Source organism: Aptenodytes patagonicus, chromosome 3, assembly GCF_965638725.1.
Source record: "Aptenodytes patagonicus chromosome 3, bAptPat1.pri.cur, whole genome shotgun sequence".
Lineage (NCBI taxonomy): Eukaryota > Metazoa > Chordata > Aves > Sphenisciformes > Spheniscidae > Aptenodytes > Aptenodytes patagonicus.
Genome location: NC_134951.1, coordinates 107,171,363 through 107,184,692, shown reverse-complemented (window position 1 = coordinate 107,184,692; position 13,330 = coordinate 107,171,363). Strand labels below are relative to the sequence as shown.

The 13,330-nt window shown below is 37.2% G+C and overlaps 1 protein-coding gene across 4 annotated transcripts in view; it reads right to left on the bottom strand.

The window, feature by feature from the left end:
• The window catches only part of KCNK2 (potassium two pore domain channel subfamily K member 2), a 141,210-nt gene that overhangs the window by 17,521 nt on the left and 110,359 nt on the right, over positions 1–13,330 (bottom strand). For all 4 annotated transcript variants that reach the window (XM_076334568.1, XM_076334567.1, XM_076334570.1 and 1 more), the window contains 3 exons: positions 12,781–12,941; positions 9,272–9,458; positions 864–1,003 (listed from right to left, as the gene is read on the bottom strand). In XM_076334568.1, coding sequence (XP_076190683.1) covers positions 864–1,003; positions 9,272–9,458; positions 12,781–12,941 — 488 coding nt within the window. The remainder of the gene's footprint in view (positions 1–863; positions 1,004–9,271; positions 9,459–12,780; positions 12,942–13,330) is intronic.

Below are 13,330 nucleotides of genomic sequence, written 5' to 3'. Positions count from 1 at the left end.
GCACAGTAACCAACATATTCATTCCATCAAAAAAAAAAATTAGAGTTTTTATATTTGAGTAACACAAATGAATGGATGCGTGCAGAGGAACTGAAGTTAAATTAGAGGGAAATAATATGTTGCTTAAAACAAAATTAATTTATTTCTCTAACTTCTAGTAAAACCTGAACTGTGCTAGCCGCAATCAAAGGAAATTTTATTTATCCTCTAACATTTTCAAAACCAGGACATTTTCTTAAACAACAAAATTTAAAGTAAAATGTTGTAGCATCATTGTAATGATAAATACACATTTACAAGTAAAAATATATTTGAACTGAAAGCCATGTGCCTGACTACAAATAACTAGGCATGCCGCTGAAGATATTATGGTAAAATACACCCAGGTGTATTTAAATAATTCATTTCAATACCTTGCATGATATGAAACGTTTATTCTCTCACACTAGAAAATGATCAAAGGTATCTTGAATATAACCAATTAGTGATTTAGTATTTTTCTTTACATACCTGCATCCCATATAGAAACAATCAAAGCAGAATGATTTTTGCCTCAAAAATTAAGGACTACATTCTACTGTCTAGAATAATCCTTTTAGAGAATTTTTTCCTGTAAGTGAAGTGTAATTGTGCACATACACTGAATTTAATAATAAATTTAATCTAATTTTATAGACAGCCATGTAAAAATCACTGTTTGACTAGACTGCTGCAAAGTTTGCTGCAGTTTGAGCTGCAGCATATACTTCATACATAAACAGCTTTGACCTATGCCCTAAGAGCAAAAGCAGCTATGAGCTCACCTGACTTCTAATCAAGGTTTTTAAAAAGTAGTATTTCTTCCCCTTTCAAAATGTTCTTACCTCTTCCTTTGTCTTTTTTGATATGACTCTTAGCCAGTCTCCAATCATGCTGAGGACAGCTGCAAAGTAAGCAAGCCCAACGAGGATCCAGAACCACACCACTGGCTTATAAAAGTCTAGGTACTCAATATCTGATCCCCCTGAAAAACAATACAGTTAAAATTAAAGCAGACTCAATAGTTATAGGTGCAAAACTGTTTTTAAATTAATTCTTTTCCTAAAATAAGAACCAGTTATATTTCTTACAACTTATTCTATTTCCTTACCCATGCAAAAATTCATAGCAAAAATTTTTGTTGAACTTGAATAAACGATGATCTAAATTCATCCACTCTCGAAAACACAGTTTGGAGTATGCAAATTTTAGACAATGATTGCTAATCATTCATAACAATTAAAAAATGAACACAGACAAACTGATTCAACTTCTGATATATCATTATTTAAGGTAGAGGTCATTGAGGACAGCTTGAATGAAAGGACTTCCCACTTGCTCCAAATAACAATGCTGTACCAAATTTTAAGTATTGCTCTGGAAAACGTAATGCGTTCAGATCCTGAGAAATCTGATTTTGCAAGGACTTTGAAATACATCTCAGTACTTACATGAATCCTTTAGCCCTAGTAAAGAAGAATAGCACCCGCATTAACAAGTGTCCCTGTTGGGTAGGCAAACATCATCATCTCCATTTTGCAGAGGAGGAAACCAGGGTGCAGGGACTTGAGCTGAACTGGTCATACTCAAAAAAGGTAGATAAAATAGATGTCAGCTGAAGGCAGCTTTTTTGAATCCCACTGCCATAAGCACCAGTCACTTCCTTCCTTCCAGTGTTAAAGTAAAAAAGGATAAATTTCAGAGATGTCTGTAATGGAGCTTTCAGGTACAATACAGCTATAGAGGACAGATGCCTTTTTTTGTGTGGAAATAAAGTTATGTTCATCCAGAGCTCTTCACAACACAAAATAACTCACATTTCACATCTTGCAGTACAATAAAACAGAAGCCTTAAACTTGTAATTCAGCTGTGTTATGACAAATAAAACCAGGCTCCTAGCTTGGGTTGCTGCAAGTAGAAGTTTGATGTGCGTATCCGCCCACAATTGAAGAGACCTTACAGTAAAACCTGTTCAGGCACATTAAAGTAGTCTGCACGGGTACATAATACATTGCTTTATGTATCTGCATCCTGTACTGAAACAGTGAAAGGAAAATTGACCCCAAAATATCAAGCACCTTGTTACAATAACAAGATTAACTCTCATGAAGAGTAATGTTTTTTCCTAGCTGTTATTATCTAATCATCAGAGATTACATGCAAATAACAAAGAATTTTACTGATGGCTATCTTTGTATGGAAACCCGCAGACAGAAATTTTGTTATTGTCATGTCAATAAGCCTTTTCATCAATAAAATCCCTTGAGCTGGAGTGGTTTACTCAACTATCCAAGAGATGAATCCACATTGCAAAAATGGATATACTTCGACACCTGCACAGTCACAAGTGAGGTAGAAGACAGGGCTTCTGGAACAGAAGACAGCCAACCACCAAAGGGTTGAGTTCGTCACAGCCCAAGACAAACAAAATATCAGAAATGAAGCAATTTGTTAACATCATCCAGCTCATGTCAATCCAGTAAAACAGGATTTTAGGGATGATTCACCCAAAATTTGTTGTCATTCAAAAAATGGTTGATTACCACCATGCCTTTGCTAGTAATGAACCACGTTCAGTGGTTCACCTTCTCCTCCAGCTGTTCATACAATGCACAAGAAAGTATCATAGAAAGCATCCACTCAGCTCATTTCTAATTTTTGGTGTGTTAAGTTTATAAACTGAAACTGGAACCTAACTCTGCCAGTCTGCAGGGAGCATTTCCTTCACAGTTGATACCTAATTTTTTTACAGCAAGATTAACTACCAGGGCAGGAGTTAGGACACATTCATATTCAATGAAGAGTTTTCTTTACAGTCTGGCCAGGAGATGGCTCCAACTAGCCACGCCCAAAGGAGTTCAGCTTTCCTGAAGTTAGAAACGGACAGTCAACAGCCCTCTAAGAAAAGGCTTAACAGCTAAAATCTTTATTAGCTGTTGAGTTTCTGAATTTCAAGGACTCCTCGGGTGAGGTCTCAATTAAATCGAATACCAGGGAGCGAGAGGCATACCTAAGGAAGCTTGTCCTGACATAACTACTGTCTCCTGTGATGCTTAAACATCACGGAGTGCTATAATGTGGTTACCTGGGAATGTCATTAAATAGGATTTCACTGGTAGGAAAACATCAAAAGTCAACTGTACTGAATTTAAAGTGAATGGAATTCATTAGCTACTGATTTACAATTCACATAAATGGGTATGAATGTATTTCGATATGAGTATGTATAGCTAAATGTATTTGTACTGAAGTATATGAGCTAATTCATCTAATGATTTTATTGGTAACATTGTAAAAAGCATATCAACATGATACATTCGCATGGATTTTTCATAGCGTAATTTTTATTTAATAATGCAACCATCTTTCTTTTGCAAAGCAGATTATTTTATACAGCCCTTTAGGAAGCAAAATGCTGAGAAGGCAGAAGCTGAATTTTGTTGTTTGTTTGGCAAAACCAATTTTGTGGGCCAAGGGACAAATCTTTTTTCCAACTTCGTTTGACTTCTACCTGGAATAGGTTACAACCACAATAAAGAAGAAATGTATCTCCTAACTGGAGTGCGCTTACTCTTTAAGTTTCACCGCCATAATCTTTTACCAAGAGCAGCCACAGTTTCTTGCAGAGATGTTTTGTGGTAAAGATTTGATCCAAAGTCCCTTGAAATCTATGAGAAATCAAGGAGCTTTTCCATCCATCTTCATCACAGGCTATTGTATTGCTGCTGCCACCATTCTTACATCTGCCAAACAACTTTTAAGTTATTTGCTATTTTCAACAATTTGGAAGGCATAGGTTGTTTCACGGCCCAAACATATATTCCTTACTGAGGTGAAAAGCTCTGTGTTTTAGTGAAGGTTGGCATTAGAGAAGATTTCAGGGGTGCATTAGGACAGATTCTGGTTCTCAGGTGAGGGATCAGGCTTTCAAATATATGTATATTTATTTATTTATTTACATAAACCAAGGACATTTTAAGTAAATAAATTTCTTTATAGTTGCCACTCTTTTCCCCATTCTTTCTACAGCTAACTGACTCAAAATAGAAACATGCAATTATTTCTCTTAAGTTGTCCGGTTTTGTTTGCATTTTTGTTTCAAAAGTAGAAGCAGAGAATAGAAAGTGCTATTGGCACTGAGTATCTTAATTCCATACCAGCCCAAATTTATGGGTTATTCAAAAGCTGGCCCTTCAAACCAGGAAATGTCTTATTATTTTTTGTCAGCAGTACAAGTTATTCTGGGTATAGAAATGTGATTAAATCCAAACACAGTTTTAATTGCAGAATAACAAGTAGCTGTCCACCATCCCCGTTGTGACAAACCTGGTCACAGAAACATCATTTGTCCCACTCCAAAGAACCAGAGAGGTTCATCCCTGCAGCTTGAAAGGAATTACCTCCGAGGACTGCAAAAAGGGACGGAGAAAGGCTAGCTTATGCAGAGACATGGAAAAGCAGAGGTCTTTCTGCCGGGTAAGTAATATCATATAGTGAAAGCAGATCAACTGGGCTGCTATGACCACCAGGTGAAGCATTCCAGTTCGGTGACATTAAATGAGACTAAAATTTCTCAGTACTCTACAAACTGGGTCTCAGGCCAAGCAATACAGTGCAGACCCAGATATCTGTATTACAGTGGCAATACACCAAATTCAATTACAGACCAAGACAGTGAAGAAGCAATAAGCTAAAAATCAGAGCTCAAACAAGGAAAAAAAACAACAAAAAGAAACAAAAAGAAACCAAACCAAAACAAAAAAGTTAGAATACTTTTTTAAAGTGAGACTTGCAAAATTCTGTGATCTGCTGAATTGGACTGATTGCAGCGTAACCTTCTATCATCATTACGCCCCGCGGTGAAACAGACTACTGATGTGCTATTTATATCTCTGACCTCTACTTAATTCAGTCAAGTTTTGGACATCTCATCTAATTTAGATTTGAAACCTGTTAGATTAACTCCCTTAGAAATATTTGACTATACCTTCCAATCTGTGCTGCAGTTAGAGGATTTATCTGCACATATGAACAAGATATTGTCATGTTATACATATATATATATATGTACCTCAGTGCTAACTTTAGTACCCAATAATATCTTTCATTATACTAAAAAATGACACATTTGACATGAACAGATCTTTCTTTTCTCTTTCATAGAATATTCATAATATTGGCTGGATTTTCTTCTGCCATATTGAAGTCAGTGGTTTCTCTTGAAAACAAGAAAAGGGATGTTTGACCATGTCCTGATTTTCATAAGCCAGTGCAGACTGTAGTACAGTTTCTGACTTCCTTTTTTTGTGAAAAGCTACAACAATAAACTTTCTTCAATTACAAAAAATTACTTATTTCCCTACAAAAATTTAAAAAAAATCAACCACTCCAAAAATTAGAAAATCAAACCATTTCATAAGACAGAGAAACACCAAGTTTGTTTTTTGGAATACTGTTCACATATTTTCTTGAACATGCACTACAAGGACTCTTCATCTTTTCCCTCCTTGCATGTACCTTGAGTGATCAGTCTTTTATGTTTGCCTTAAGGCTTCTCTTGCTGGTGGAAACTGCGGCTGAAATTTCCATAGGCTCCAAATAGCAACCTAGATTCTGAGTACAAAAGGGGATGTTTTGGCATTCTAGTTTCTGGGAACAGAGTACTTGGTCTCCATTACAAATGAGAAGAAACTTGTAGAAAAATTCTGGAGAACTCCACAAGAATTTCTAATATGACAACCTGCACTACAGCCTTTAACACCATTACGTTCCTGAATCCCAAGTTCTTCTGTTGGCTCCCTTTTGGTACAGCTATTCAGAAATACTCTCTCCTTTACCTCCTAAAAGTTCTTCAGGGCTTCTCCTCAGCTCTTACCTGCAGTGGTGCCAGGAAGCAGCAAGTTCCATGTTAGTGAAAAATGACAGATACTGTAAGAAATGTTTCTTTTAACCCCAATACACGTTATCACAACCATGACATTTGTACGCAGGTCTTGCGAACTTATGTTTTTTCCTCTGGGATGACGGTTCCCAGAAAAAAATTACCAGAATATTTGAAAACTTCCAAATATTTAGGAATTTGGGGGTTTTGAGGGAAATTTATGAGCCAAAACTGACACAATCATGACCCATGATTGGTCCATCCCATGGACCTCTAATACGCTACAAGAATTGCCAGTTTTATTTTTATTGCTAAAAGAGTTCACTCCACTATAATTGCAAATTGAGTATCACTGCCCACCACTCTGCTTTAGATTTGACTGTAATTCTGAGTGGAAGAAGGTAATTTTCACTCTAAGTGTTATTTAAGAAACATGCCTTTCTGGCCAGGGAAAAAAAATCAGAAAAAGGAATAAATTAATGCCAGTGTGAGGTTTTTTCCTAAATGCATTGCCATCTAGGCACTAAGTGGACTGAAGCGTCATTCTGCCTGCTGCATGCCTCACTGTGACAAACCAGAACCAAGAACAGCATGCTCTGGAGCCACAATTTCAGATGCAACACCCGTATTATATCATGACAACCTCCCCTACAGCCTTATACAGCATTACATGCCTTAACTCTGCATGCTTGTTTTGCCTCTGTTTATGGCACTCAGTTTTCCTAAACTTCAAGGAAAGAGTGTTCTAGATGAAGCCTACCACAAAAATATTAATGGCTCTTAGTGCCTGCATGGTAGTTATGATTTACCTAAAAGAAAAACAAGCAAACCAAAAAATCAGAAAGACAAGTTACTAATTTGTTAGCGTGCAAAAGATTCTGCATACTTCCTCAAAATTAATACGGAAGCCTAGCCCTTAAGACAAATTTAATCAGCTCTATTGAGAACTTGCAATGTCAGTTTTCTTCAAATAGCTTAGTATATATGCACACCGATGACTGTAAGCTTCCACAATGCAAAGCACAGTCAATGAATACCTTACCTATTTTTCAGAATTTTTATTTAACTAGGCAATTATGTACTGGAACGACAAGACAACAAATGGACCTTTTTGAAAAATCCTTCAAGTCATCTGCCATAAACTGCGTATGTTAGTCCACACAAAGATGATAATATTGTCAACTTCATCTCTGACAAAATACAGTCCAGTGGCAATGTTAACCTCCCAGTTATGATGGAGATAGATAGTCATCTAACCCTGTTCTCTAGAGCATCATCTCTGCAAGTACAAATCCAATTCCCACACACTGAAACTTTAAGTCAATAACATGTTACAGTACAAATACAAGTCTTGTGCGTGTTACTCTAAAAGAAAATAGAAAACATTCATGACATTTTGACATCACGCATTTACAGTGGAACTTTAAAATAAAAATATATATATGAAGTGAACCATAAAAGGCCATAAGCTATAGAACAATGTAATTCAAGGACATTCTGTAGAAAGAGAAAGTGTTTCCTGGTAAAATTAAAAAACAGACATGAGGTAGGAACAAATTATGATATCAAGTGGTCTACAAATAGAAAAATCCATGGAAATTTATAATGAGAGTAATGATGAATGTACTCAGTGTTCTAGTTAGAGCCAAGTGGGCCATTTCACACAATGCTTTACAGTAAATATAACCAGGCCTTTATACACTATTATTTTTATTCCCTGACATACACGTACCCCTCAGGAACCAAAGTCTAAAACACCCAGACTCTTGGCTTGGAAACAGCATAAATTTTTTATTTGGTGCTAGTTAGAATCTAACCAGAATCACAAATTCCTGAAGACAAAATGGAAATAAGAAAAACAATATGGGAAAGGAAAAGGGAAAGAGAGAAATCAGTGAGACACATTCAAAAGACATATGGAGACATCACAAAAAACTATGTAAAAGTCCAAATAAATTTATTTTGCCATCTTAAGCTCCGTTCTATAATTTATAAGAATCTTTGTCAACTTCTCACGTGGCCTTCATTTTTTAAACAGCTTACATAACTTAGTATCTTCAACACTAACTAAATTTCCCCCCATTTTACCCAGATCATTTATGAATATGCCAAACAGTTCAGACACTTCAGAGGTCTCTGTGGGACCTCACCAACCTGAAAAAAACTTTTGCCAGCAACAAGACCAGTCACATTCCTGCCATCAAGGCAAACTTCAGGCAGGCCTGCAAGTCACTAGGAGGAGCTACCCAACGTGAGACCCTCACCTTGGTGCACTTGGACTCATGCAACAGCCGTGGCTACAGACGGGACACGGGAGGAGCCCACACCGTGTGGATGTCTGCTAGAAACGCTTCTCTCCGGCAGTGTAGCTCACTGACAGCAGACCAGCACTGCTGTTCTTCTCGGCTACCTTTCTCAGCTACCTCTGCCTTGCACAGAGTTCAGGGGTGGGAGAGAGGCATCTCATGAAAGAGAGATGATGGTGCTGCATCAGGAGAAGCATGAGATCAGGCTGAAGAAAGCAAGTCTCAGACTCAGAGCACAGAGCTTGGAATTTCTAATCCTCACCTCAACACATCACTGACTCAGACTAACACACTTCCTCAACACAGACAACATATACTTAATCCTATTCTGAGAAATGGTCTAACACCTCTAGCACCTTTTCAAGAAAGAAGCTGATGCAGAGAACTGGCCCAAGCTTTTTTTTAGCTCAGTTTGTCACAGTTATTTGCAACCCAATCCAATCTGGGTTAATAGAACCATAAAAGTTGGACACGTTATCTATGGGTTGTGCTAAACCTTCTCCTTACATTACAAAACACAGATGGACAAATGCGTACATAGCAAACAAAAGAAAGAAAGCACAGAAGCAGGATCCAACACCAACGGAGGCATCTCAATGGCAGAAACAGAGCTCTGGAACAACACTTTGAAAGGAAGAGACGCACACAAAAACTATGTCATGTAACTTCACAGGGTGAGACATTTTAAGCGACTCCAGCTGAAAAAAATATATTCAGCAGACTAAGATACTGTATTAATTCTTGCACTTCACTCAATCTGTAAGAACAAAAAATTCTACCTAAAAATTAAGTAAAGCATCTTTTAACAGTACAGGAGAAGAAAAAAATGGAGTATGCAGAGACAGGCACCATGCATTTCACTGTCCCACCTCCTGTCTCTAGCCTGCCACATGATCCAAAATGAGGGCAGGCCCCCTCCTGTGCACTGACATAAGAATAATAAAGGGCAAAACTGGGAGAGAGGCACCACAACAGCGAAGTGTCTGTCCCAAAATAATACAAAAATGCAGATGATATACCACTGTGCAAAATATTATAAGATAAAGAGTTATGAGAAAATCTTACCTGCAACATAGTCACCAAATCCAATGGTAGTTAAAGTGATAACCACAAAGTAAATTGCATCTAGTGTGCTCCAGCCTTCTATGTGCTTGAATATAACTGCAGGAAGAGCAACAAACAGCACGCAGCCAAACAGTATGAATATTATTGTTGAAATTATGCGAATCTTTGTCTGACTCACATTCCATTTCTGGAAAGGGAAGGGGAAAGAGAGGAAACCCATCGTTAATAAAACTGTGCCACTGTACATAAGCACCTATCACCCCCAGTGAGCACTACGTTGCTCAGGAGGACAGTGCATTATAATTCTCAAACAAACAGGAAAATCAAAGCAGAGTTTTATTTTGAAAGGGTTTTCAAAGCAAACGTGACTACCCTAGGAAACATTTGCTAGCAGGAAACGCAGAGCAGGGCTGGACTCTTCATTGCTGCCAGGTTTGTGATCTGGGTGAGTGGCATGTGTAGCATTCATTAATATTAACTGCTGATCATGCTAAAGTTTTCAGTGGGGGCTAGATATTTCAGTGAGCTTCAAGTAGTGCTTGCACCTGCGATGTCTCTACTTTTGTGCATCCACAAATAACTGAATAAAAAAGGTGAATTTTAACCATACAGTTCTCTCTAATCAAGTAACTGGCTAAACAGAACCACAGAAAATAGAGCTGGAAGGGAGACACCACCTTTTCCAAACCTGCCCCAAGACAAAAACAACCCAACTAAGCCACTGCAGATACGTTACTGGCCAGGCAATATGTGATCATGCTTAACTGTTCTTGTCGTCAGAAAGTTTTCCTAATGCTTAACATACCTCTCATCTCCTTCAGTTTAAGTCTATTATTTATGGTCTTACACAAGGCAAACAAAGAAATTGCTACTTTGCTCTTTCCAGCAAATTTTTACAGGAGTTTTCTTTCAGTCATATATTCTTTAGACCAAATAAATTCATTTCTTTCAGTCTTTCTTCACCCATCCATTCTCATTGCTATCCCTTGGCTCCAACCAACTAATCCATGTTTCATTAGGTGTCATACTCAAAACAAGATATAAAAAAATATCACAAAACTGTATGGAAGGATCCTTTCTTATGCTTTATCTATTTATTTATTTACACTCCTATTTACACTTCTAACTATGATGTATGCTTTTTCACAGTAGTATGACATTAACTCATGTTATCTTATGAGCCCCTGGAGTCCTCAGAACATTTCTACAAAATTCACCTAGACAACTGTTTTCTGACATGTAATTGCATATTTTATTATTCTTTCAAAGAGTACTTTGAATTTGTTCTTCTTGAATTGAATCCTATATTTTCAGACTGCTTCTCAAAATTTTTAAGATCATTTGAATTCTAATTCTGTCCTCCAACTTTTAGTTCTCCCAATCGTGAGATAATCTGTAGATTTAATGAACGAAGTCCTTTATCTGTTGTGTAAACTATTAATAAAATTTAACAGTACCAAAGCTAGAACAGACCACTGCAAAGTCCCATTTGACATGCCCTGCCAGTTTGACAATTTCCCTCTCAGTACAGTTTTCCATCCATCCAAAGCATGTTGGTTCAACTTAAAGTAAGCAAGGGATTGCACAAAACTGAAAACTTTCACAAAAGGAGACCAAAAATTAAATCAGATTGTTCACGATACATGTTTTCTTGTATTTAAGTTTAGTGCCAATGGAAACTATGTTTTACAGTCAGCATGACCGAGGTCCAGCTTTTGTAACCCAAATCACAGTAGTAGTTTCGGTTATGGCAACATGAAATTCCCTGCTCTGACCCATCAGCGTCTCCCAGTTCTTCTTTTGGAGAACGAGTAAACAGAACAAGGGAATGTTCCAGACTGCAACATATAGATCAGTGTTTTCATTCAGAGATTTGCAAAACAGGGCAAGATGCTGCTTTTTACGTTGGGGCATTCTTGTAGGGATACATCCATTACGGAAAAAGTAAAACCATTATCCCTATGAGCAGCAGGCTAAGAAACACACAAAATGGTCTCAAATCTTTTGTACTTTTAAGCAAAAAATAAAATTCAGTGTTAAAAAAATAGAAAGGATTAAAAAAAAATGTTCTCATGGAATGTTCTTGCCTTTTCTAGGCAAATCTCAATAGAAATGGTTGTTATTCACCAGTAACTTGTCTGGACTTGAACTGATCTTTCAAAGTCAAAAATACCTGCCTTTTCTTAAAAAGCTTTCAAGCTTGTATTTACCTATTGCATATGACTACTCAGCACAGCCCCAGTTTGCTTTGCTTCAAAAATAAAGCCACGGCAGACCCTTCCTATATAGAAAAGATTTAGGGCTTGTTGCAGAAAAACAATCCTTCTAACACTTGCAGTGCTAATGCAAACAGCTACAAAGTAAGGCTGCTTACTAAGTATTCACTGGATATGACATATTCTACATATCAAAAGACAAATAGTGTTTCATACGTGCTTTGAACGTTAGGTAATAGTTAAACCTACAACATTTTATTAAAGTTTAGTAAAACACCTAAAGAATTAATTTTATTAAAAGTTTCATTATGCCATTTATTCTATGCTTCAAAAATCTCGCTAAATACATTTAATAACTGCATTAGTAAAATACAACCTTAAAACTTTTCTGTGTGTGAAACAGAGACTAAGTTAAGTAAATTAAGTTCCTCTGCTAGAATTCAAAGCATTTGATTGCTAAGAACTGGCTGTGGCTGAACTTTACCAATACCTGTACAACCTTCTAGTCTGTTTGATAGGTCTCTTCCTCTACTGAAGCTGTGCCACTTTGCATTAATAATTGAACATCGGTAGCCGAAGAAAATGAAAGGCTTGAACATCTAGGCTGTGCGAAGCAGTTCAGCTGAAGAGGCTGAAAATACCTTAAACAGTAGAACACCCTACAGCCTAGTGAGGAGACCACAAAGAGGAGTACAATGTCAGGGAAGCACCAACAGGCTCTGTACCATTTAGGCTGTCCTGCTTTGGTGAATGCACAAAGCTTTAGTCACCTACAGACCCGTAAATCTGGAAATGTAGATGCCTACAGACTGTAAGCATTTCCTCTGGTATGATAGCATCTGAGTAGAGATTTTAAGACTTGTGATTTTAGGCTCAGGCACCAAAGGCTTTCTGTGAATCAACTCAAAGCAGCAGCAATGATTTCCACACGTTACCCCTACAGCTCCACTCTTCCATCTCTCTGAGTCAGTGATTTCCTACCACAATCTATATGACAACCTTTAAAGGTAAACATCACAGCAAGCTCAGGGGTATAAGGGCAAAGCAAAAATAAAATGTTTTGGATATTGTTCCTCTTCCCAACCGCAATTATTGTAGAAAATGTTGGGCTTCATCCAATCCCCAATTAACAGTGTTCAGTAACACATTCAGACTGCAAAGTTCTTCCTACCTTTTGCTTGACATCTGGTTACAATGATGAGCTATACCCTGTTTTTCAGGCTTTCCATTTCAATTGTTAACTTCAGAACAACGAGCAGCATGAAGAACAAACGAGGCAGTCAGCATACTCACAACAAAGGTATCTTCTACTTTGGCAATTCCTTTTCCAAAGATTGTCCCTAGTTGATCTCCAACACCAGCCAACAGAAAACCAAACAGAGGAATTCCCAATAAGGCATAGATGATACAGAATATCTTTCCACCTTGTGTGCGTGGGGAGATGTTTCCAAAGCCTAAATTACAAACAACTTGAGATGTTTAAGAAGTTACATATATTACATCACACATTTTAAAAGGACAGTTTGCGAACAGATCCTACTAGGTTAACCATATGACACAGCAAACATTGTGAAAAATCAAATAAAAGTGTGGGTCATATAATCCTCTTTGAGCTAAAATTAAACTGCTGCACAATTCACCAATTTTTTTTTTTTTATATTGTATATATACTGTGGAGAAGAAAAACTCTCCCATTAGAGAAATATTTTTTTTATTATTTAAATAAACGGCAGCTTTTCTCAACTGCTACATGTAGTTAATACCAATTGGTTAAGATATGCCTTAGCCTCTGCTACCTGGAATTGTCTGTTACTGGACTGGTAATTGGCAGGCTGCAGTACTC